The sequence below is a fragment of the Meleagris gallopavo genome, chromosome 3, assembly GCF_000146605.3.
Source record: "Meleagris gallopavo isolate NT-WF06-2002-E0010 breed Aviagen turkey brand Nicholas breeding stock chromosome 3, Turkey_5.1, whole genome shotgun sequence".
NCBI classification, from domain to species: Eukaryota; Metazoa; Chordata; class Aves; order Galliformes; family Phasianidae; genus Meleagris; species Meleagris gallopavo.
This window is the reverse complement of record NC_015013.2, coordinates 77,768,341-77,795,133: the sequence shown is the minus strand read 5'-3', so window position 1 is coordinate 77,795,133 and position 26,793 is coordinate 77,768,341. Positions and strand designations below refer to the sequence as shown.

At 40.0% G+C, this 26,793-nt stretch overlaps 1 protein-coding gene across 1 annotated transcript; it reads left to right on the top strand.

Moving 5' to 3' along the window:
- Nucleotides 1-6: 6 nt before the first annotated feature.
- Nucleotides 7-20,887, top strand: DPYS (dihydropyrimidinase). Its single transcript, XM_010709223.2, has 8 exons — nucleotides 7-123; nucleotides 843-1,103; nucleotides 4,321-4,479; nucleotides 6,050-6,229; nucleotides 6,738-6,927; nucleotides 16,819-16,975; nucleotides 18,248-18,389; nucleotides 18,884-20,887. The coding sequence occupies exons 1-8, from the start codon at nucleotides 40-42 to the stop codon at nucleotides 19,208-19,210; spliced, it is 1,500 nt and encodes a 499-aa protein (XP_010707525.2). The 5' UTR covers nucleotides 7-39; the 3' UTR covers nucleotides 19,211-20,887.
- Nucleotides 20,888-26,793: the final 5,906 nt, after the last annotated feature.

Below are 26,793 nucleotides of genomic sequence, written 5' to 3'. Positions count from 1 at the left end.
GGGCGGGGGCAGCGCAGCGCAGGAGGCAGGGCAGCGGGCATGATGATGGCGCAGGGCAACAGCTGCCGGAAGATCGTTTTCATGTGGTCCTTTGACTATGGCCAGACGCCTCCGCCGCCTGAGGTGAGAGGAGGCCTCGGCAGCGCCCAGAAAAGCCCGAAGGGTATCCTGCCCCAGCCAACGGCCGCTCTGTTCCTCTGAGTAGTGGTATCTGGGGGAAGGGGATGGTGCCCAGGACCTGAGGTAGCGCACTTTTCCCCAAAGTGTCTTCCAGGATGCAGGCTGGGAAAGACCGCTGATTGCCTGTGCCCCCTGGAGGGCATTTGGGGTTTGCACCTGTGAGCACAAAGCTTGGTCCCTCAGAGCACCCACAGGCTCCCCAACTGACATCGTGGAGAGATCATGGCACCCTTGGCTTCCTCAGTGCCACTGCAGAGCTCAGGTCAGCTTTGGGCATCCAGACCCGTGAACAGCCAGATTTCCAAAGCTGCCCAGCGTGTTATAAACTCTACAGTGCAAAGGGACTGGAGTGAGCACCATGAGAACACAGCTGGACTGCCCCGAAAGCCTGTTCCCATCTCTAGGCAAAGAAGAAGAAACACAGAAATGCCCAGAAGCAGCCTCCTGGCCAGAGGCAGGCTTTGTGCTTCGGCTCACTGCACTCCCTCGGTCATTGGTGCTTCCCCAAAGGCTGTGGGTGGAGCTGCCGAAGGCCACAGGCTCAATTCCTGTTTAAATATCCCCATGTTGTGTGTGTTTAGGGCCATTTGCAGATAACACAAGGAGGGTAAGCTGAGCAATAAGCAATTTTCTGAGCCGAGTCCTCATTCCCTGTCTTCCAGCCTCCCATGCCAAAGCAGAGGCTTCTGATCAAGGGCGGAAGAGTTGTGAACGATGACCAATCTGTGGAGGCTGATGTATATGTGGAAGAAGGAGTGGTGCAGGAAGTGGGACCAAACCTAAATCCCAAGCCTCCCAGTGGTCTCACCGTGCTGGATGCGACCAACAAGCTGGTGATCCCTGGGGGCATTGATACACACACGCACTTCCAGTTCCCTTTCATGGGTACCACATCAAAAGATGACTTCTATACAGGAACAAAGGTGGGTGCATGTGACCACATCTGTGCACATATGCTTTTCTTTCTATGCATCTGGGCTTTCTCAGACAGAAATGTGTCAGCTGATTATGCAATATTAATGCTAACGGAGAGAAAATAGCATTCCTCAAGTAAAGGCAATTGTGCTGTTTCTTGGTTCAGCCACTGTAATAAGCAGCCAGGATACCCAAAGGTACATTCCGCCAGTATGTTATTTGGGTTGCTTCAAAGATTTTGCTGGCTGCCAGTGGCAAGTGTTAAGAATGGTCATTTACCCTGGCTGTTGCCATGCCAAGTGCAACTCACCTTGGAGTATGGACTTCATGCTTTTCAGAACAAAGGTTAACTAAAGCAACAGTGCAACTCCCCCAGTGTGCTGGGAGCGCTTCTGTGGTAACCTGATCTTTCTCCTCTGTTAGCATGAATGCAAGTTTTTCATGTCATTCACTTCTGTCCAGACTGTCTCAGTGAGAGTTCAAATACCAGTTCAAATGCACTTTCTTAAAAATACTTTCTAAAAAATCTTAAAAATCGTTTCTCCCATTTATGTACTTGGAGTTCTTCTTTCAGATCCGATCTCATTGTATTACTTGCATTAGCAGTTATCAGTTATTAGTAACAGCAATGCATCATGTCTATAGAGAAAAATACTCATACAGAGCTCCCTGAAATTCGTAACCTACTTAGTGCTTTGCTGTACAAGTTGAAGTCCTTTGCCCACGGAAGAGATGACATCGCCCTGTGAAGTGGCTGGTCTGTTAGGCAGCATCCTCAGAGAGCCTGCTACATCCTGTCCATGAGAGATGGCTTAACTGTCGTTTGCCAAAAAGAGGAAAGCAACAGTGAAACCTTTCTAAAGAAGTGGATTTCACTGATCATTTATTCTAATGTGGAAAATACTAGTTTGCCTCTTTAAGATAGCTGAAATAAGTTAAATTAACTCATTTTAACAAATGGTAGGATGCAGTAAGCACACAGCTGTTAAGAGCCTTTAAGGTTTGCAGTCCTGCTTAGTCCGATCCTCTTCTTTAGCAGGAAATTTCATTTCTTTCTTGCTCCGTGATGCCACTGACAGAAGAACTACAAATGAGCTGTTATCCTTAAATTACTATCATGTTTCTTTCAACAGCACTGTAACTACTCCCAACTCCAGACACATTTGTTTCCAGTGCTGCTGTTATTCAGAATGGAAATATTTTACATGCAGCTTTAAGCACAGTAACTGTTCTTCTCTGTGCGCTTGGAAATTACGGTGCCTTATTAAATAGGTTCTAATTATTATGCACAAGCTTGACAAAAATTATTTTGCCCATCACAGCAGATAATTTCTGGTAGAAATGGGGGAATCTCTTATTATATGGGCCTCAAAATGCATTTTAGTTATCAAAATGGCTTCCACAAGCAGTTTTTGGTCATTATGTTACTTTTTGTGATAAACTGATAGAAACACAGATCTCACAAAGCAGGTTTCCTCCGAATGCATTACAGGATTAGATTTCTGGAATACTCAGTTCGTATAATTTACAGTATTCAAATATATACTTTAATATTTTGGGATTTTAAACTACTTTTGCAACAATCCCTTATTTCTCTCTGAAGACCATTTTTTTGAAGGTGTTTCCAGTTACACTGAAGAGATCCAAAGATTCAGTTTAATTCAAATGTAGATGCCTACACTATGAAATCCCAAATTAGAAAAGGTTAAAATAAAAAATAAATAAATAAATAAAAAAGAATGATTTGAATTAGCATTTAAGTTTATTTATTAATAATTATTTGTACTGGAGGCAGTGGACACAGGAGCTCCAAAACACAAGCTGCGTATAGAGAACAAGATGTCCAAATAGCACAGATTGCATACACAGAACAGGAGAGTGTCTTCGGTGGCCAGCAGGAGGCTTTAGCTCCAGTCCAATGATCAAAGGTCACAAAGTTAGATATTGTGGACCAACTTGACCCAGGTCAAAGTGTGGAAAGTGTTCAGAGCTGTTTACCCAGGATCATCATCTAACATTCGTCTTGGCAGGAGAATTGTAGAGGCAAAATTGTGTTCCAAATACTGTAATAATAAGCTAAGATTTATCCGTTCAGTTGAATAAAAGAAGGCATTTACAAATGTTTTGGGAAGAAAAGTCTTTGGTTGGAATTGTAGAACCTGTGGCATTTCTTTACCTTCAAACTTACAAATATTCTTTAGTTTTAATTCTCAATTAACAGTTAAGAAGCTAGGACATTTCTTTTGGAACAACAACAACAACAACAACAACAAAACCTGATAGTTTGAACAACTTTTCCTTAGTTAGTGTTCATCACTGATTCAAAAATGTGTCACTCTCCAAACTTCTTTTTATTTGCAAAATATACTGACATATTTGCAGTTTTAATTCTGATTGCTAAATGAAGGCAGTGATTTGAAGAGAACACAGCAACCCATTACAAAAAAAAAATAAAATTCTTAACCTGCATGGGGGCAAGCCAAATATTTTTCCCTAATTGAAAGAAATATTAGAACTTTGTTGAGAAGGATCTGTGAGCTTTAGTAAGGCAAAGTCGGGTTGGGTTTATTATTTATTAATGGGTTTATTTAGAAATGGAGTAATACAGCATGAACTGTGTTTACTTTGATCTGAATAGCTCGTCGCTGTTATACAGAGAGATGTTGTTCAGAGCAATAGAGAGAATTTCTCGGCTAGTTTGGAATAGACCAGAAATTGCAGCAAATAAATGATCTTACTGGCAATTTCCAGTAGTCTAGGATTTGGTTTCTGACAGTGACTACTGACTCTTAGTTAAAAAGCACTTTGAATCTTCTCAGCATATATAAAATATTTATTTAATAGCAGATAACTTGTAAACAATCTTTTTGGGAATCTACTATGCAGTTTTTCTAAATTATACCCCTCCAGTAACAACAACAAACATTTTAAAATACTTTTTAAATCATTTTGGTGTTAGACAAGAGTTTGGTGATTTTCACAGTAGACTTTTAAACAAAATGTTATGGTATTTATTCCATTGTGTCTCTATCCCTTAGTGCTTTTTTGTCATACAGGCTTGTTTTTCAACCAAATAGACTCTGAGGAGGCATATCTCAAGTTGACTGGGGTCTGATGCTGCTCATCTTTCTCTGTGAACTCATCCACTGCACAAGGAATCAGAGAACATAGGAGGCACTGTATTACTTTCTCACTGATTGCGAACTATTAATTTTTTGTTTTCAGGCTGCTGTAGCAGGAGGGACCACAATGATCATCGACTTCGCCATTCCTCAGAAAGGCTGCTCTCTTATTGAAGCTTTTAATAAATGGAAAGGCTGGGCAGACCCTAAGGTTTGCTGTGATTATGCATTGCATGTAGCTGTTACCTGGTGGAGCGACAAGGTACACGCAACAGGCATTTTTCAGTTCCATGAATTTGTGCCACACCTGCCTGGAATTAGTCCTCAGGAGGAAAATGAATGCTAATATGTTTTTGTATAAAGTGGAATAGTCCACACCTTTATAAAATATATATGTTTGGGGGAAAAAAAAAAAGTCTGCAGATAACTTACATGTTTGGATAATATTGCATGAATTTGATGGAAAGGGAAGCAGGCTGTGCAATGCCAAGGCCAGCCAGACCAGAGGGACAGGAGGTGTTTACATAAATTTTGCCTTTTCTGTCTGAACACTCAGTAATCTGTGTTCCTGTTAAATCTTGGGGTAAGGTTTGTGGTGGTGTATTAATAAGGGCATATATGAAAAATATGGCGATTAGCTTTATTTGCAAAGGAAGAATTTTGATCCTGAGTAACTGCACTTATATCACCTTAAAGAAAAGCGGAGTTGGAGCCAAGAATTTCTAAAACATGAGATTACCTAGAAAAACTTTTTGGAGTCTAAGTATGGAAGGATCATCATTGTTGTACAAAAATTTGCTAACTGCCTAAAAGCTTTACCAAGGAAATGAATGTTTCAGATGCTTGACATTTATCTGAACATGACCTATACTATATAAGACCACTTTGGATCCTTAGAGAATTTTCATCAGTAGCTGGATATACTAATTAAATTTCATTTCAAAATATGAAGTATGAGTACTTCTTCTAATTTTCATCTTTCAGAGTGCATAAGCCATGCCCTTCTCATTTGCTATCTACTCCTGAAGATTTAAAGTCTTGATTAAAGTTATACATTCTTTGGAATTCCTTCCCTTAGTGGTAAAAGTTAGTGGAAAAGAAAATAAAAGAAAAAGGAATGTTAGCTTTTTTCTTTCATATTTGTGCCAGATTAGGGTCCTGTGTCAGACATTTATTTGTTTGATAATTCCAGTAAAGATAATGCTCCAACACAGAAGTCTTTCTTTGATTTTTTATTAATCTTTCACTTTTCTTGGACAGATCCAAGCAGATTATTAGAGAGAAGGTGAACTATAATGTTTTAATTTTTTTAAAGAAGCCCATGGAAACTGTAATAGCATCACAAATACGCAAGAAATACTGTCACCATCATTTTACTGGGAAGGGAGAGCTCAAGTTCTAGTGGTTGGTGACCCTCCCTGTGGCAGGGGGGTTGAAACAGGATGATCTTTATGGTCCTTTTCAACCCAGGCCATTCTATGATTCTAAGTTAGTTAATGGGTAAGTGTTACAAGTTGAATACATAGATTTTGGTATTAGAGTATTTTCAACATAAGGTTTTCAGTGGAATAAAATTTTATTTCACTGTCTTAAAAAAAAAAATCCCTTCCAGTATCTGCACTGCAGTGGGATTCATTTGTGTACTTTGAGAAGCAATTTCATGCAAGAGTAATAGTAATCAGCCTATACATATGTAACTTGGGCTGTTTGAACTGAACATATTTTTGATGAGTGAGTAAAGCCTGGTTGTTGGTTCATCCAATTTCTTTGTCAGAAGTTAATAGGTAAAATTTTATATTGTTGTTTTGTGAGAGTTGCTAACTGTCTTTCAGGTGAAGGAAGAAATGAAAAGTCTTGTTCAAGACAAAGGTGTCAATTCCTTCAAGATGTTTATGGCCTATAAAGATTTATACATGCTTAGTGATGATGAATTGTATGGAGCTTTGTCCTGCTGTAAGGAACTTGGAACAATTGCTCAAGTTCATGCGGAGAATGGGGAGCTAATAGCACAGGTGGGCATTCGATATTTTGTCCATCGAAATCAGAAATATAACTCGTCCTCTTATCTAAACACTTTAGAGAAAAGCTTTTTTCCCCTATTTAAACTCCAAGGAACTGAAGACTAGATCCCAAAGGATGTTTGTGATGGGCATAGATATTTTAACCTGGAATACTGGTTTTGATACAGGCAGGAAGCAAACGGTTCTGTCACAATTAGAGTTATACTTGCCATATAACACATGTACTTGCAATGTATACTTGGCTGATAAAGAAAGCATCAGGCAAAGCATCATGAGCTCGGTTGAAGGGGAAGTTCTTGGTCAAATATTTGCATGTCAGGTGTATGATGCCTGACCCTATATAGCACAATAATAAATTATCTGAGAAAGAAAGCATTGTAACTAACTCATTCCTTCGCAAACTTACTGCAGTTTTCTGGTTTAGGATCCATTTGGCAGACTGTATGTGCACAATACCGTGGTTTCACTTTAACTGACTCTTAAATGTTTTTATCTCCAGAACACGAAGAAGTTGCTGGCAATGGGGATAACTGGTCCTGAGGGTCATGCTTTGTCACATAATGAAGATGTGGAAGCTGAAGCTACGCATAGAGCAATTACCATAGCAAATACCATAAACTGCCCCCTTTATGTAGTCCATGTGATGAGTAAGTCTTCAGCAAGGATGATAACCAATGCACGAAATGAAGGTAAAAGTCCTAATTACTTTATGCTTGGTCATAGCATCGAAGGAAGTGTCATCAGTGTCTCAGTCTGCAGGGCTGCCTTAACCCTAAAAGCATGGGTGAACTCCTTGGAATGGGATCTTTAAACTGTGTGCGTGGAGCTAAGAACTGTGGCAGGACAGTTACTGAGGTTGAGACTTTCCCTTCTCCCCAGAATAGCCTTTTTCTCCTTCATGCTACATCTTCACAGTTGAAGTGGTAGCCAGAACAGCACTGCATTAAAAATGATGTGATGTTACAAATATAATTATACTTTTAACTCATAAGAGAGAAACAGCAATATATTTATTGATGTAAAACAGTGATATCAAAGTTTAATTGTAAATAAGACAGTGGCTTAACAAGATTCAAGATGGCAAAGTATGCTTGATTATTCATTGCACAGTGGATAGGATTAAACAGATTTGTCCAGGAGACCCTCCTGGACCCTACTCTTGAGTTATGAGGCTCAGAGAAGAACCCTTTGCTTTCTAAACAACTTGAACCAAAGAAGTAAAGAGCTCAGATGCAACTGAATCTCCTCATTGTCCTAGACATGTCACTAATTTACGTCTAAAGAACGATATGTGCACAGTCAATCTAAGATACAATCATCTGAGTGAAGCTTACATAGCCTACAGGCTATAAGTCACTTACTGAAGATATGTCGAGGCAAGGAATCTCTTGGCCTCCAGGCATAAGGGATCTCTGCTGCAAGCATAATCTTAAGAGGTGTCACTGCTCAAAGGGAGATACTGTTGTGCAGCCAGCTACTGTGCAAGAGGGCTCAATGGGCTGCTCACTATCTATGGGATAAGATGATTAACTGATAGACCTGTTTGTATACCAACTATAGATATCAGTGACTTCCAAATTTGGCTTGAGTCAAGACACTGACCAGCACTGTGGTTAGGTGGGTGCACTGTGCAAATTAACCCTTTGCTATATTGTGTTATGTTTCCCACACCACTTCGAGCTGGATGATGGAACCATTGCATCCATCATGACTGTGTAATTTCTGGTCATCTACTTAAGCTGGATACAACTATCACAACTGCCACTGGTGGTTATCACTTGACCAGGGCTTTTGGGAATAGAGTCAGGTTGAGGGGTTGGGGGAGCATACTGTGACCAGCCTGAGGCAATGGATATGTTGCTATTCTCCTCCATTGAGTTACAGTCAGCAGCTGGCTGAACATGAGCCACCTGTGTGCCCGGTGACCAAGAAGGCCAATAGCATGCTGGCTTGTATCAGAAATAGTTCAGTCAGCGGTAGCAGGGAGGTGATCATGCCTGTACTCAGCCCTAGTGAGGCCACATCTTGAGTACTATGTTCAGTTTTGGGCCCATCACTACAAGAAAAACACTGGGGCTGTAGGGTATGTCCAAAGAATGTCACTGAAGCTGATGAAGGAGCACGGATCTTATGAGGAACAACTGAGGGAGCTGGGATTGTTTAATCTGGAGAAGAGGAGGCTCAGGGGAGACTTTATTGTACTGCAACTACCTGAAGGAGGTTGTAGAAAGGTGGGGGTCGACCTCTTCTCCCAGGTGACTAGCGATAGGATGAGGTATAGTAGACTTAAGTTGTGCCAGGGGACGGTTCAGGTTGGATATTAGGAAAAAATTATTCTCAGAAGAGTGATAAGACATTGGAATAGGCTGCCCAGAGCAATGGTGGAGTCACTGAGTCACCGTCCATGGAGCATTTTCAAGAAAAGGGTAGATGCAGCACTTAGGGACATGGTTTAGTGAGCATAGTGGTGGTGGATTGAGGATTGGACTAGATGATCTAGGATTCTATAATTTTCAAGCCTATATCATCTATTTAGGTGAGAAATTGTGCAATAGTGACAATGCCATGTTTGTACAGACAGTGGCATCACATGATGAGGACATGTATTTACTGGGCACTTAGAAGTCAGGCTGATGTTGACAGTGTCCAAAAGTTTAAATTCCCTCCAGAGAAGGATTTCTTAGTTCATGCACTACAAGGTTCATAATCAGTTCTGGCCAGTCAGGGTAGTCTGATGCTCTTGGCCATCTGTTGGGTAGACTAAAAGCTGCCTGCAGGTTGTAGGGATTAGTTGTTGCATATGTTTTTCTGTAAGTGCCTGTGGAAGCACAGCACTGAGGGGACATTATGTCAGTAGAAGGGATAAGACGGAAGCCCATGATTTGAAGGGCCTGAATTCTTATGGGTTATCTGTCCTTGTTATCTTTTCATCTCACCTAATGTGAAATGCATGCAGATTTGTTTCCTCATTTCCTGACTTTAGACTTTACACTAGTGGCATGTATTATTAATATCAAAATGCACAGTTTGAGATCTTGGACAAAAATACAACCAAAATCAGCCTGACATCAGAGTGCTAAAATAAATTGGAATGTTTATGTGGAATATGTATTGATTATGACTTTCTAGTAAGACTTTTCTATAATTCAGGTTTATAAAAGAATCTTACCAACATATTTTTTAGTAGCATGTTTTTTGTACTATGCTATATTAAATTTCTCCACTAGATGACAGTGCTGCTAGTGATGTGAATTCTATCCATCAGTGTGCTGTTATTTGCGCATTCACAGGCATAAGCATAACACTGACATTCGTGTCAAAGTTAAGCTGTACAGCTGTACAGCTACAAAAAGCTGTAACAACAGTTAAAATACTCAGATTAAAGACAAAACACTGGCTGTGAATGTAAAAGACCTGAAGAAGAGATGTTGTTTGTAACACACTAATCATGTTGTTAGTAAATTCTGTAAAATATTGTCTGACATATGTTGTAAGAATAGACTGCAGTGCCAGTAAGATAAATGGCTTTATCGCAGTATGCTGCTCCAGAGTGTAAAAAGAATAAATTGGTATTACTTATGCTTATTGTTGTGCAAATTGCTTTTTGTAGCTTCCTGTGTTCATAATTGTCAAAACGCTTGTCTTTATGCATCACAATATAAAACATCTTTTCATAATTAATTTCTGCTTTCATTTAAGTATGTATCTTAGGAGAAAGAAATCTAGCATTGATTAAGAAATTACTGAAGAGGACTAATGTACTACAAAGATTGGTACAACAGCTACAAGTTTTAGAGAGACTGGTCTGTATAAATTCTGGCAATTAGAAATCTGTTGTTGTTAATTCCAGTATTATTTTTCATTCCTCAACTAAAAGTGATCTTGCAAAATGAAGAGTTCCAGACAAAATACTTAAATTTGTGAAGCATTGTATAAATGATGTAAATAAAACTGGTGAAGAATTGTCAGAAGGTGGAGGGCGATGATTCCCCTCTGCTATGCACTTAAGAGACCGTATCTGGAGAAATGAATCCAATTCTGGACCCCTCAGTATGAGACATTTGGACATACTGGAGAGAGAGTCCACCAGAGGGCCACCAAGGTGCTGAAGGGTCTGGAGCACCTACTCTGTGGGGAGAAGCTGAGAGATCTGGGCCTGCTCAACTTGGAGCAACTGATTCCCTCTGAGATCTCATCAATATCTATATATAGGGGGATCTCATCAATATCTATAAATACCTGAAATACCTGAAGAGAGGATGCAGTGCGAAGGTGGAACTAGGATCCTTTCTGTGGTGTACAGTACCAGAACAAGATGCAGTGGGCAGAAACTGGAAGACAGGAGGCTCCTTCTGTGCACCAGGCAGCTCTGCTGTGATGTGTGGGTGCTGGAGCACTGGCGCAGGTTGCCTAGAGGCTATGGAGTTTTCTCCTGGACATAGGCCTGGGCTCCCTGCTCTGGGTGTCCCTGGTTGAACGGGGTGGGACTTGATGGCTCGAAGGGTTCATTCCAGCCTCAGCCACTCTGTGATTCTGTAAAAAGCCAAATATTTGAAGTATATTCAACCTGGAGAAGTTAAAACCATTCTAATATGAAAGCTGAGAAAACCCTTATACACAGGGAGACTCTATGGCATTGAAAATATTTACTTTAACACAGTTTATTCACCTTTTCAAGATGATTTCTCCATCCTCTGATACTAGCTTTCTGGTTCTTACAGTTGTGAAATTTTTCATGTTTCTTACTAAGTACTTAGCGTGAAGTACTGTGTGTGAGTGCATATTCCTCTCAGCCTATACTGGAGGAATATTGACATCCTTTGCTGTTCCATCACACACCTGAAAAAGGGATAGATTTTTCTTCAGTGAGAAAAATGTGTATTTTGGGTGATGGTGTGATGTCAGTGTGGTATCATTGCTTTTCAGATTCTAAGGGATGGTGATTTTTCTGGTCAAAAGTGTAAGAGCCCAGTTCATGTTTGTCTATCCTTTAGACGAACATTGTTTTTAGAGCTAGAAACTGAAGGCCTGATCGAATTTTCTGAAGAAAGAAAGCATAATTCCGTTGATTTAAGGCTTAAGCCTTAAAGGCTAAAACCATCCAGGCTGTAAAGGAATACTAAGAATACTCTAATACATGAGAATAACAAATTTCAGGGAAATTTTATGAGTGACAGTTTCTCTCTCTCCTTCCCTCCATGCTGAAGTCTACTGTATGCTCTCATCTCCAGCCATACCTGATACCAAGGGAAGTCTCCAGACTATAGTAGCTTGTTTTCATGTACACCAGCAATAGCTATAGTGCTGCTGAATTCAACAGAAAATCCAAGATTTCTACATATTTTGACTGTGTTGGAGAGGGAGAACTCAAATTACCATCTTATACTTTTTTAGTCCCCACCAACTTATTTATCAGAAGCAATCGTTCACTGGTTCTCAATTTGAGAGAGTCAAAGGCAGCATCTCTTTTTGAGAACTGTACTCATCTCAGTGGGCTGTTCGAGAATATATACTTATTCAAATTACAAGAAGCATGCTTAGATTTAAAAAAATCCCATACTTCACACCATCAGCTACAGACTAGCCAGATCTTACTGAAAGGAAGGATTTGTTTGTGAGTGTACAGACTCTGAAGCTGATGCTGAGCGCAAGTGTGCAATTGAAAATACAAACTTTTTAGATAGCTCATGCAGGACAGCTCAGGCCCAGACTGTAGATAGATTTACTAATGCAATGATGTGCCTGCGCCATTAAGCCCTGCCTTGCATTCCTACCTCTGCCAGATTGTAGCTGATCAAGTGAGTACCTTTGCCCATGTGACCTTATCTTCAGTGCTTCTGAAAATTTTACTGAAGTAAACACACAAGGATCAGTTTTACAAGCCTTTAAATGTTAGTAGTTGTTTCTGAAGATTATAGCTCTTTTTGAATTCTGAAGGGTGGTAGAAGAAATTACAATTGTGTGTTTTTCTTTGTTTGAAACTAATTTATGTGAATGTAGCTCTTTCTAGTGAGTTTTATGTCTAACAAAGAAGTCACCAAATCTACACGTATTTCCCAGCTATTTCAGAGTGTCAGAAAGACCAAACGGCAGAACACTATCTGCTTACTATTTTTACTGAATGCAGGAAAACATAACAAGAGGAAGGACCCAATTTATTACTGCATTACTCCAATTTTAAGTCTATAGACAGAAGCCAGTTGGGCTAAAAGAGCCTTAATGTGGAATTCCCTTGCTATTTGGGTTTTGCTTTAGCAAAATCGTTGCATTATTGCACCCATCAGTCTGACTAATTATAGTTCAAATGAAATGCAGGAAATTGTCAGTCGAGTGTCCAGATACAGACTGTTGAAGCTGCAGTGTTCATACTCAAAAGTCACTTGCAGAAATTGCTTCTACTCCTTCTGTCTCACGATAACAAGGGTAGATGTTCAAATTCTGACTGCAGAAATATTGTTATCAGCTCTGGTACATGAGTTTGAGGATGTAATTTCATTTGGATATCATGGAAATAATGTAAGAAATTATTTATGGAAGCTGAACATATATTCCCTTTCTACTGTTATAATTTTCGACACTTATAGCTATGATCTAATGTTGTTTAGTTCAGGATTGCTTTGTATGAAAGTTTCTTTATCTTGTTGCAGTTAGGAGAGATCACAGACACAGACACATGCTGCTTTCCATCGATTTTTCTGTCAAAAGTCTACTAGGTTAATATAGAAATATTGTTATAGAATCATCGTAGCCTTTGGGTTGGAAGGGGCCCTTAAAGGTCATCTAGTACAATTTTCCTGCAATGAGAAGGGATTGGTGTTGGGACCAATGTTATTTAACATCTTTGTATACAACGTGGACAGTGAGATTCAGTGCACCCTCAGCAAGCTTGCAGACAACACCAAGCTGAGTAGTGCAATTGACACGCTGGAGGGAAGGGATGGTATCCAGAGGGACCTGGACAGGCTTGAGAGGTGGGCCCATGCCAGTCTCACAAGGCCAAGTACAAGGTTCTGCACCTGAGTCGGGGCAATTCCAAACACAGATACAGGTTGGGCAGAGAAGGCTTGAGAGCATCCCTGAGGACAAGGATTTGGGGGTGTGAATTGATGAAAGACTCAACATATACTGGAAGTGTGCGCTTGCAGCCCAGAAGGCCAACCGTATCCTGGGTTGCAACAAGAGAAGTGTGACGGAGGTCGAGGGAGGTGATTCTGCCTCTTTACTCTGCTCCTGTGAGACCCCATCTGGAGTACTGTGTCCAGTTCTGGAGCCCCCAGCATAAGAAGGACATGGAGTTGTTGGAGCAGGTGAAGAAGAGGGCCTGCTGTTCAAGCCTGTCTAGGTCTCTGTGGATGGCATCCCATCCCTCAAGCACATTGACTACACCACACTGCTTGCTGTCAGCCACAAACTTGCTGAGCATGCACTCAGTCCCACTGTTCATATCATTGACGAAGATATTAAAGAGCACTGGTCCCAGTACTGGCTCCTGGGAGACACCACTCTTCACAGATCTCCATCCAGAGAGTCATTGACGACCACTCTCTGGTTATGATCTCGTAACCAGTTTCTCTTTCATTGAACAGTCCACCCATAAAATCCGTATCTTTCCAATTTGGAGAGAAGGAAACTATGGGGGATCATATAAAAGACCTTGCTGAAGTCTAGATAGATTACATCTGTGGTTTTTCCCTCGTCCACTGGTAAAGTTACACCATCAGAAAAAACAACAAAGTTGGTCAGGCAGAACCTGTACTTGGTGAAGCCATGCTGGTTATCTCATATCACATCCCTCTCTTCCATATGCCTTATCACAGCTTCCAGGAGGATCTACTCCATGATCTTCCCTGGCACTGAGATAAGACTGACAGGTCGGTAGTTCCCTGAGTCATCCTTTCTACCCATCTTGTACCCATTAAAAATATATGTGACGTTGCCTTTTTTCCAGTCACCAGGGACTTCACCTGACCACCGTGACTTTTCAAATATCATTGTGAGTGGCTTGAGAGCTACGATCGCCAATTCCCTCTGGATTCTGGAGTGCATTTCATCAAGACCCATAGACTTACAGACATTCAGGCTCCACAAATGGTTGCAAACCTGATTTTTGCTTACAGCAGGAGCCTGTTCTCTACTTATAGCAGAACTGGCTCCCCCAGTTCCCACCATTTGAACCATCTGTTCAAGGATTGCATGTAGAGCAGTCATTAGTGAAGACAAAAAGGTTATTATCTCAGTCTTCTCCTTGTTGATTGTTATTAGCCCGCCTGTATTGCTCACTGGGTGAGGAACACCTTCTTTCTGATTGATGTACCTATAGAAGTCTTTCTTATCCTTCTTTGTGCCCCTTGCCAAGTCCAGTTCCAGTTGGGCCTTGGCCTTCCTGACCTCGTCACTACACAGCACTTCTATACTCCTCCCAGGTTACCTGTCCCTGCTTCCACTGCCTGTGCATTTTGTTTTTGCTCTCCAGTTTGAGCAGCAGGTTCCAGTTCAGCCACATCGGTCTCTAGCCTTCCTCTCCTGACTTCCTATACCTCAGGGTGGAGAGTTAAGGAAAGCTTCCTTAAAGATCTACCAGCTCTGATCTGCTCCCTTTTCCTTCAGGACAGATTTCCAGAGGGTTTTGTTGATGAACTCTTTGAAAAGCTGGAAGTTGGCTTTCCTAAAATTAAGATTCCTAGTTTTACTCTTTCTTTACCTGTCTGATATCCTTCAAGAGTGTGAACATCACTGTTGCATCGTCCTGCATTGTGTATATATGCAGGACTTTTTCAGTATATATCTATACTGTGATACCCTGTCCTCAAATACTGTGTTCAGAATTGCCCAAAGAAAAGCCAAGATCTCCCTCACTCCTGCTTGCAGCTCTGAATTAGAAAAATACAAATCCAACTCAAACCTCCTCATTCACTGGGTGTCCATATTGCATAAGTGAATAGCCTCAAATTCAATGCTTTTCGTTTTGAAAATAAGGTTTTTAAAAACTACTGTTTAAATCATCATTTTTAGTCCAAAAAACTTGTGGTGATGCAAATAAATGGGACTGGAAGCTTAGAATGCTCCAAGCCAAGGCATCAGAATGTCAGTTCAGCATGTCAGAGCATGATGAGGTAGATACAGCAAATTAATAATGCTCACAGGAAGTATCTAGGTCATGGCAGAAGCTGTACTATTGTAGTTTTGGAATAAATGTACAATATGGTAATGCCAGCGCAGGTCTTGAAACCCTGTAGAAGTAACTGTAGAACTGTAGGTTTTAATACAGACTTCAAAAATGGCATTTGACTTTTTTGCAAGTCTAGCACAGAAAGTTCAAGAAATGGCACTACTGCAGTAGGAAGCATTCTGACAAGAACTAAGCTCCTCAGAAGCTACCTGTGCAAGCGTAGCAGCTTACAGAAGTACCAGAACTTAATGCACGGAGTGAAATTGGCAATGGTTTGCTTTGTTGTTTTCCAGTAGTAGAGGTGAATGCCTCAGTTACACTCAGAACACCAGAAAAAAAAATTACTATCTAGTAAAAGAACAATGGCCATCTGAACTCTTGCTGAGATAACGTAGTTTTAACAAAAATTGCCCCTAGTCACTAGAGTGACATATAGGGTCCACAGAAAGGCAACAGTTGTCTGTGAAGAGCAGGGGCAGCAGAAAACTCCTGCCAGGATCTGGCAAAGGATGTCTTTAACAAACACCAAGCAGCCTATGAGTGGGTGCATGAGGCCCCAGATTGCTCTGATGTTTTGGAAACCATAATGGTTAGTGGCATTATCTGCTGTGCCCACAGAACAGTAACATGGCTGGATCAACTGCTAAAAGAGGAAAACACCTTGTTTCAGCTCCCTTCTCCTAATGAGTTTCAAGTCCATGTTTCCTAGGAGGAAAAAATACTTTAACTATATTAGCTCTATCCAAAGGCTAACAGCTTGTTTAGATTGGGGTCCTCATATGAGAAATCTAGAATACTATGCCACACACAAATAAAGTTTGGAAAATAACTTATAAAATTAAAGTATTTATGGTTTTTAATTTGGAAATGTTTTTATATTTTTAAAATTTATACCTGGTGCTCTATTGTTCTTCCTAGTCGGCATGCCTGCATTTATAGCCTGAAAGTTAAAAATAACATCTTGCAAGGTCTGTTTGCGGTATATGTTAAATTACATTGTTACATAGTCAATAATTTCAGAACATCAAACAGAAAGAAATATATGGATCTTGAACATAATTAATGCAACCCAGGATTGTGTTCCTTTTGAAATCTCAATCAAATGCCTAGAAACCAGTGTGTAAAACCCATTATAATATATCTGTCAACAATTTAATTAAAAAGCTTTCCAAAGCAATGTTCTTATGAGAAAATATATTGGGAAATCACCAGCAGAATACTCAGAAGAGAGATGCTGTGTTATAGCTTAGTTAATCTTAGTTTATTATGTTCTGCCATGTATTGATGTTTAATTTGAAATATTCATTCAAATTCAAATATATTACCACCAAAAATTTCTGAAACAGGGGAAATACAAGAATTTTGTTTTTATGTAAGTTGGTGATTATATTATTGCTTTACGTGCTTTTAGGAAAGGTGGTTTATGGGGAGCCTATTGCTGCTGGTCTTGGCACTGATGGTACCAACTACTGGAATGAAGACTGGGCTCATGCTGCAGCACATGTGATGTCACCTCCACTGAGTCCAGATCCTTCTACTCCAGATTTCCTCATGAACTTACTGGCCAAGTAAGCAGATGAACAAACACTGCCAGCTGTTGCACAAATACTCAGCAAATTCTGTCTGATTCCCTGGAGATCTTTTAGGTACAGAATTGTCCGGAAGGTGAAATGGAAGGTGAAACCGTAGATTAAAAAAAAAAGATTAAAAAAAAAAATTGTTACAGAAATTAGAAACTGCTCAAATTTTGTTTCTCTTTTGTTGTGACCTTCTGTCCTCACTTGATTTTAGTCAATAAGCCTTGTCTTGCTAGTACTGAAGCAAAAAGTAAAACAGGAGGACAGCAAGGCTGTATGTTGTGAAAAGATATCACAATTAGAGGTTCTGGGCATTGCTATCAACTCAATGTTTCACTTGAAATTTGGATACTACATGAAAACTAAGCCCACTGTTTCCTGAAAGCAGATATATATATTCCACTTCATTACATCTGCTTCAGAAGGAATTAGGAACAGAAGCCTAAAGAGGTGGTGGATGCCCTATCCCAAAAGACATTCAAGGTCAGACTGGATGGGTCTCTGAGCAACCTGATCTAGCTGTAGATATCCCTGTTCATTGCAGGGGAGTTGGACTAGATGAGCTTTGAAGGTCCCTTCCAACTCAAATTCTTCTATGATCCTTCTGATACTGGCAGTTAACAAAATGTGACTGATGCTTGTGCAAATCTGGGGTAACTTAGAAAGAACAACATGGATCTGTGTCAGGAGAGGTTTAGGGTGAGGATTAGGATAAGGTTCTTCACCAAGAGGGTTGTCAGGCACTGGAACAGACCCTCCACAACAGTAGTCATGGCACTAAACTTTCCAGAGTTCAAAAAACACTTAGACAATGCTGTTAGACATAGGGTTTGAATTTTGAATGGCTCTGTGTGGAACCAGAAGTTGGGCTTGATGATCTTTTTGAGTCTTTTCCAAGTCAGGATACTCTATGATTCACGAGATATGTGGAATGACAGTCCAAAATTGTTCTAAGTGGGGATGGAATCAAGTTTTGCTCTGGGCAAAAAAAGATAGTAAGATACACCTATGGCATATTCAAATATCCATATATCCATAACTTAGAGTGTTTATTCTTGGTATTATCTGAGGACTTTCTGAAGAGAAACTGGCAGTCACTGTGAAGATACTCTTGGAGGATAGGGTTAAAGACAGGCTGACAGGATGTTTTCAGTTTCTCTTTGCAGGAAGGATGGTTGGATGTGTCTACCCAGCCTTGCAATAGATTTTCCTATGCAACACTGACACATGCTCCTATTCATAATTAACTTTGTTTCCCCACAGTGATGATCTGTCTGTGGTAGGGACTGACAACTGCACTTTCGACACATGCCAGAAAGCTCTGGGAAAGGATGATTTCACCAAAATCCCTAATGGACTGAATGGAGTAGAAGACAGAATGTCAGTAGTGTGGGAAAAAGGCGTTGTAAGTAAATCAAGGTGTCTGAACATGGAAGTAATTTGTGTCTCCAACAAAATACACTGTCTCAGTATAAATAGCTTCTCAGATTTATCAAATGTGTTTATCACAGGATATCTGTTAACACAGTTTTCAGAAAACAAGATACCTGAGAGATGTTCTGTCTCCTGAGGAAACTGCTCAGCAGAACTACAGATTCAGAAGCCAGCTAAGAAATTTGATTCCAGTTGACTATGAACTATGACCATAGCTTTAAATTTGTCTTTTTTTCCCTTTTGTTATGAGGTAAACTGACACAGTCATCATATTCCATATTTGGTAAAAGTGCCTTTTAATGTGTGCACCAGTGACAAATAGTTATTTTTATATCTTTTAAACTCATCAGTAAATTGATGTGCTGCTGTGATTGTTGTAAAGATCAACCTTTTCATCAACACAAATATTTTTTACATTCCTTGTTTAAAAAAACAATGAGTTTACTTTTGTGTACTCTCCTTCAGTACAGCGGAAAAATGGACGAAAACAGATTTGTAGCTGTTACTAGCACAAATGCAGCAAAGATCTTTAACCTTTACCCGAAGAAGGGAAGAATTGCTGTGGGTTCTGATGCAGATATTGTAATTTGGGATCCCGAAGCTACAAGGTATGTAGGGGAAGTTGTTTCCTTCCATCCAGCTCCTCTGCAGGAAAAATACACCTCAATCCATTTGTGTAGCAATAAACCTCTGGGGAGAGATTATGGTGTTTTTTCAACTGAACTTTGTGTGAATTATTTACAAGTTATTTACTTGACTCCTACAGTAGTGTATATAAGCAGAGATCCTTGATCTCTAGATGGCCTTAAAAAAATCTCCCAAATTGCTGACCAAGCACAAAAATAACAAGGATCATTATACAAGTACATTATACTACCAGGGCATTGTATCCTAAGAGTAAAAATAACCACTTTAGGATCTTAGAGTAACTGTTAAGTGCTTGACTATGTTTAGCTCCCTTCCACTACAAAAAGCAGGGAGAAAAGCCTGTGTTCCTGCAGGGTGATCCATCACAAGCTTGTGTTTTGAGCTTACAGCTATTTTAAACATATTCAGAGGTGGTCAGAATCATTAATACGGGATCCTGACCTGATAATGTCTCTTTCCTAGCTAGCAGAACAAGTACAGTGGTAAAGCCATAAGTGAGCTTAGTTCTGAAGCTCAAGTTGTATATGCTTATACTTAAGGAGTTTTCTGACTTTGTGCCCAGTAAGTCTGCTTAAGTAGAATTTGTCACAACACAAGCACAAAAGATATGCCCATCTCTTGCCCTGTATGGCCTGATGCCATGGTACATTCATGCTTCAAAAGATATCCACTGTCTTTCTAAGAGCCTCAACTCACACAGCACAGTCTGTGCAATAGAGCTGACTCCTGTCTTCAGATTCACTCCAAGAGCCAAATCCATAATCAGGCCACTGTAAGTATCTCAAGTATCTCTTGAGTGTTTCACTTGGCTCTTACACCCAACCTTGATATAAGAGCAGTCTAAACTGCATGAAAATGGTGTGGAAGCAAGCTGTCAGAGGCAGCTTGCTTTTGGAAGTTAGTAATATCTGCTGAGATGCCTATGGGCTGTGTGAGTGCACCTCCACTGTCTGACCTCCAAGCAGGTCACCTCAAATCTGCTGGCATTAAGCAGTTGAGTACAGAGTCTGACCACATTCAGCCATTGTACATACCAGCAGCTGATCAGGATGTATGCCAGGCAGGTGCTCTGGTGTCAGGCTTAGCTTCAGTAAGCAGCATGAGCATACACACTGATCCTTCATTGAGTTGAAATTCCTTCACTGATGTCAATCTAAACAGTGAGTAAATCCATATAAGAAAGCAATCACAAATCCTAGCTGAGCTTTGTGGGGTGCTGAACATGATAACAGCATTGCAAGTTTTCATCAAGAGATCATAGTGTTTGGTGTTCCTAAAACTTGAGCTGTTTTAACCCAGAAATCACAATAGATTTTCAGCCTTTGTTTTTAAAAAACAGAGTTGAAGACTTCTCTGATTGTAAAACAAACTTTGGAAACATAAGTAGATAAATCTGAGGCTTAGAAAGCAAATGGAGGTAAAAAGCCCTAAGCCTAGATTTACCTTACATATACACAATTCTTTAGACTTATCTTCTGGTTTTTGAATTTCAGGCATTTCAATATACTCTTGAATCGCAAAACCATACAGAGTGACAGGGAAAAGCAATCTGTGTTTCAAGCTGCAAAGCTTGAGGACGTGGAACTAGCTACTCAAAAGTCCCACAGAAAGCTGTAAATACCAGCAGAAGTTTTAAGAGTGTCAAACAACACAGAGTCCTGCCCTATGCTGGATCAGAGAGATTTTGCTGTTGGGTATTAAATAGCTCGTGTGCATTGTGCCTTCAGGCATGTTGAGCAAGCATATTTTGGATCCTAGCAATGAGCTTTTTCAGGAAAGTGGAGCTATAAACTCTGATTAAAACAAAAAAAAAAAAAAAAACCAAAAAACCTGAAGGTTTATTTTAGAGTTCACTCTGCCTGGGGACAAATGGGACTAGAAGTAGAGTTATGACATTGTTCTCAAGGTGCTTTGTCAGCTCCTAAAATTACTTATCTTTTGCTTCCCAGATGTTCCTTCTGCCTCCCTTCACTGTCCTGATAGTTCTCTTATAACTTTTGCCCATTGCAGCTTTGAAGGTACAGTTTTTCTTCAAATAGTTTTTCAGAAATTAAACTGTATTTTCTTACTGAGCAAGCTGATTTTAAGTTGAATCAACCTTTTTGTTTTTATTCATCCTCCTGATCTGTACATTTCCCATTGTTTATCCCCTTGGCTTTGCTGAGAACAAGCCACTGTGCAAGTACAATTGTGTGAACTCCATGAGTAAGTATAAATAAATCTTGCGCTCGCCTATTCATTTCTCTATAAATCCTGAAGAGGGCACAAACAGCCAGACAGAAAAAAAAGGATCTAGCTAACCGACTTAAACCATTTGAGATATTACACAACCTGCAGTCTCATATGCTTTTGTTGCATTTGGATATTAGGTTTTGATTTCACAATAGGCTTGTTCCTCTTTCCAGCAAACTCCTTCCTGTTTTGATGATAACCATTTTTCACATCTGTAGATCTAAATCTTTTAAGATAGGAAAATGTAATTTTACAGATCTGGCTTGATGCTGTATTGCTGTAGTCTTAAAATGCTGGCTGATAATAGTTCAGATAGTTAGGCAATTGCTGAAGCATTGCTGTGAAGAACTGGTATGGTGTTACCACAGTCTGGCAGAGGATTCTGAAGTCATTTTGTAAGAGTGAAGCTTTTCAAAAAGTAAAATCTTAAATTCCTGCAAAATCAGCTGCCTTTTGCCTTCCACATCATTGCACAATAGCAAGATGATGGGTACTATCTGGGCATTCAGGACATTCCTTTTCTAGGTTGCAAAACCTGATGAATTCAGTATGACAGCTTTGCAAGCTGGAAGCAGTTGCAATTCACAGTTCTACTTCCAGCACTCTGCTGCTTTTGCTGAGACTATTTACAGGGATCATACAGTGACTGGCCTATTTCTGCAGGATTTGCTGGTAATTTCTGCAGAAAATGTATGAACAATTACCAGATTTGTTGGTGTATTTCAAGGTTTTCAAATACTGGTTTTAGAGGGTCAACATGAAAGCAAGTAGAATTGGAAAGAAACACTTGAAATGTACAAATTCATTAGCAACTGCATTAGAAAAGATGGGTTGTGAGCTCTTAGCTTCTTATACTCGTGTCATATTTAGAACAAATTCTGAAGGGAACAACTGGTTTACTGCAGCTATGTGCTACCAAACATCAGTCACCTTGTGGGCATCAGCACCCTCAGCATCCCAAGTACAGCCTGTGCACACAGGAATTTTTTTGCGAGAACTGCTGGAGAAACCTGTCAGTAAGCCAGTGTCTTCTATAGCTGATACCTTTGCAATTTGGAAGCAAGCAAGAATACAAAATCTCTAGGGCTTGTGTCAGAAGTGCTCAGCAATGAATCTAAATACTGAGTACCCAATTCAGACTGTGAAAAGAGCTGAGCATCTCCTCTAAAGAAGGTGCTAAATCTTGGAAGAGATATTCAGCTCCTGGATGCAAGTAGGGCTGGATAAACTAACTGCAGCCTGTCAGAGCCTTGCAAATAGACCCCGGGTCAGGCCCTGCAGGCAAGATCAGAACAAAATTTGAAAACATCCACAGGTAGAAAAAAATCTCATATGGGATTTAACTGAGTCCAGTTAAATTATCAAGCCACTTTGTTATAACAGCATGCTGTCTGGGAAGCTTTCCTCACCATTGATTTCCCACTTAGCTAGTACAGCCTAAAAGTTGGGTTACTTTTGAATGTAGAGGTAGAGGGTTATGCAGGGAGTAGTCTCTCAACTCATTCTCCTTGTCTCTGGAGTGGCCCTCAGGCATGCCCAGCATGTGCCAAGCCCAGCAGTGACAGCTGCAGCCCTAGATGCACAGCAGCTGGAGAGGATGCCCAGGTAATACGGAATGTAGAAGGTAGAGAGAGAGGGAGGAAAAGAAGTTGTTAGTTTTGTAACCTACCAGCTATGGCATAACTAGAGGTTTCTAACCCCCATTTCCAGTGTTTGTTAATGCATTCTGCAGGAAACAGTCACTGGCTGCAAATCAGCAAGAAATCATAGTGGCCCAGTCTTCTGGCATTTTTTCCCCCTTTGCTTGTGTATAGTTATGTTCATGGATAAATATTTTGCATTTGTTAGAACCAATATCTGCAGCTTATGTCTGTCCCATTTGTAGTCAAAGTCTTCAGCCTCAGAGTTAAGTGGGGACAAGTAACAACATTTAAGGACTCTATACCAAACTACTGCCTGTAATTTTTCATGCAATGCAAGAGGAAAAGACAACAATGTTCATTGATGATTAGAATAAATAATGCTGTGTCTCTCTTATTCTTTTGATGAATAATCATAATATTGAATACTGAGCAAATGGATAATCTCATCTAGACTGAATTAGGCAAAATGAATTAATATAGCATACAAATACGTATGCATAGGACAAGCATGTTCCAGCACTTTCAATAGCTCCATATTCTTTTGCACAAGTACAAGCCTGCACATACCTGAATGTATGCTACTTCCCTAGAATCTCAGACTTCCTGTCAAAGCCTGTGATCTCCAATCTAGGGAGCATGGAGAAAGAATGTATAGGTACAAAGCAGATCAGATTGTTTGCCAATAGAGATTTTGAAGTCCACATCCTTTGAGATACTCAAAGCCTATCTGGGCACAGCCCTGAGCATCCTGCTGTGGCTGACCCTGCCCAGTGCATGGAATAGGATGATCTCTGGAGATGTTTTCCAACTGTGGTGACTCTGGGGTTCTATGAACTGTAACAAAATAAACCTCTATGAGAGAGCAAGAGGTATGTTTCCCTAGTAACTTGCTGTCTCACCAAATGTCAACTGCTCTTTTTAGTGAACTGAATCTTAGCAATGTTACCAAGAAACAAAAGATTATTTCTCATTTTTCCTCATATGAGCTTGTCATTTTCTCTCCAGGAATTATGCCCAGATCTTCTTTAGTCATTGAATAGACTCATTTCTATTCTCCTCTCTATCCTTTCCAGCAAGCTTAATTTCTCATCATTGTTTCCCTCCTGCCCATCATACAGTTTGACAGTTTCCACGTGGAGTGATTGATAGGAGCAGACTGATGGTATTGTTGACAAATTAGTTGCTTACCGTAATCAGAAAAATCATTTTGTTGTCATTCTCTGCCCATCTTAAAATGGTGCATATTAGGAGATAAGAGTGCATAAAATAAAGATCCCATCACTCAGATAAGCCACTGTGACAAAGAGCTCCTAATCATTTACTTCCTATTCATTCTAGCAACTCTATTTTATCCACAGATCCTCTCACTTCCTACAACTACTCAAAGACTGCTTATTTAGGCACATTTGTAAGCAGCTTGGGATGCATTTTGTATGTGCAGTTATAACAACTACTTAGTACAAAATAGATTCTCAGCTCTTTAATCCACATAGATCTCTCAGTTTTCTGCTGTTTACTTCTTGACTTTTCTTTGTAGTAAAACTCTCTCTTTGACAAAGTCCAGTTTACTTATCTTTATAAATGAACAGTGCCTCAGGACAGCGCAGGAAGATGAACCAGAAATGCATTTTTTACTAGATTTTAGGAAAGGAAGTTAACAATATAGCAATATGAAGGTAGCTGAAGTAATGTGAAGGAGCAAATTGCAGAGGCTGATGTTACCCTCAGCAAACTGGCCTCAGCTCTGAAAAGTTTAAAGAAATTTCATTGTAAGCACTGAGAGAAGTTGCTTACGTCTCAAATACTTCCTTTAACGTAAGTTGGTTTTCTATAGGAGTTGTCAGCAAAGTAGTTTTCAGAACTGGACTCAGATCATTTTAGCTGCCTTTATTACTATAACTTAAGTTTTCACTTAAGTAATTATAAAATCCGTGTCCCTCCATTCTGATGAGGTGTTCCACAGCTGTTCTTGCCTAAGGGCTGTTGGCTACAGAATCCCTTTATATTCCTGTGCCTGGAGTATTTAAAGAAAATTATGTGAGGTCTGCATCCAGTTTCCACTGAAAGTAATTACGTTCTTCAGTTTCTTATGCCCCCTCTTGAAAACTACACAGATAAAATCCTTACGTCAGTCAAAGTTTAGGTCCTAGAACTCACTCTCTAATGGATCCACCTTCACTGAACCAATGTAGCTTCATTTCCTATGTATTATGAGGTGATGTGGGCTAAGACATGTTTGTGATGCTCCTGGATTGTGTCTGACTTACCATCTAGTAACTCCAACTTTTTACAAAGCTTCAGTCTTAGGAAGTGCATAGCTTTTGGGTTGACTGCCTGTACTCTCTTGAATATTGCACTACAGCTTTACAACCTTTCACACTGGAACATTAGTCTTACCTGATGCTCTTTTCTAAGTTTCAAACTTCTGTTTCTGGTTGATTGAGATATTATATTCTAAGAATGGCTGTAAAGCCCTTCCTCACATAGAACATAAATAAGTACAAGGTTACTACATGCTGAATTGCCTTGCAAAGTCAGTAAATGGCTATAGAAGAATTGCTTTTTGACTATAAATTGGTTGGATAGATCCACTGGATTGAAAATAAAGGACAAGTAAGTCTTCGTCTTCGGTTCTTGGGGAATATCATTTTTTTAATTGATTACCTGAAATCTGTTTGCAAGGCAGCTGAAGTGAATTACATAAAAACACAAGTAGGAAAGAAAACAGAGCCTGATGTTTTTGCAATACCCTCTTCATAAAGAATATTATTTAAAATCCTGAAGTAATCATTCTGATCTCTGTCTCCATTTGAGGAAAGGTTATTTGCAACAAGAACCTTTGTAATTTATAGCAAGAACTAGAGAATTTTATGAAATTGATAAAAAAAATTGCCATTCAAATTTTTGAAGCCTAGACTCAGAATCTGCTTTCTCACATTGAATGACATCTTTTGTCAGACACCACTTGGGATGTTGGAGGAAATCATTACATTCTACTTCACTATGATGTCAATCTACTTTTTCAGATTATTAATTATTTCAGATGTTCTTGCCATTAACTGGGGAACAATAGCATTCATTTTCAGAACAAATACTGGAATTTCACCAAGCTTTCTAGCAAGCTGCTTGTTACTGAGATGGCTGATACAGCATTGAACAGTGTGTTGCATAAGGTGTTTGAGATGTGAGCTTTTGAGAACGTTTAAACAGCTTGTTTGCTGAACTGAAGGACCTTGTTTATTTTTCTGACCATTTGCTCGAAGTATTTTTTCCATTTTTCTTCTTATGTCCCAGCACTTGCCTTCAAATAGATATGAGGTATGCCCAGAGAATGCTAAAGATAATTGTATTATAGTAGTTCTTACTTACTGTTCTATCAATTGGACCCATAAGAGGAAGATGTTCACCAGCTCTTTGCAGGGCTGTTCTGACACCCACCGATAAACTTGTTCAACAGGCATTCATAGGATTGGTGAATACAAGGGACATCTGACTTCATGTCTGAGATAGTAATAGTACTACATGTTCACTTGGTGTGGCGGCCATAGTGGTGAGGCCAGTCTCCTTTCAGTGGTACGTGGAAACAGGACAAGGGGAAATGGACATAAGCTGCAGCATAGGAGGTTTCGCACAAATGTGTGTAAGAACTTCTTTACGGTGAGGGTGACGGAGCACTGGAACAGGCTGCCCAGGGAGGTTGTGGAGTCTCCTTCTCTGGAGATATTCAAGTCTCGCCTGGACGCCTACCTGTGCGACCTGGTGTAGGGAACCTGCTTTGGCAGGGGGGTGGGTCTCGATGATCTCTAGAGCTCCCTTCCAACCCCTACCAATTCTTGTGATTCTGTGATTCTA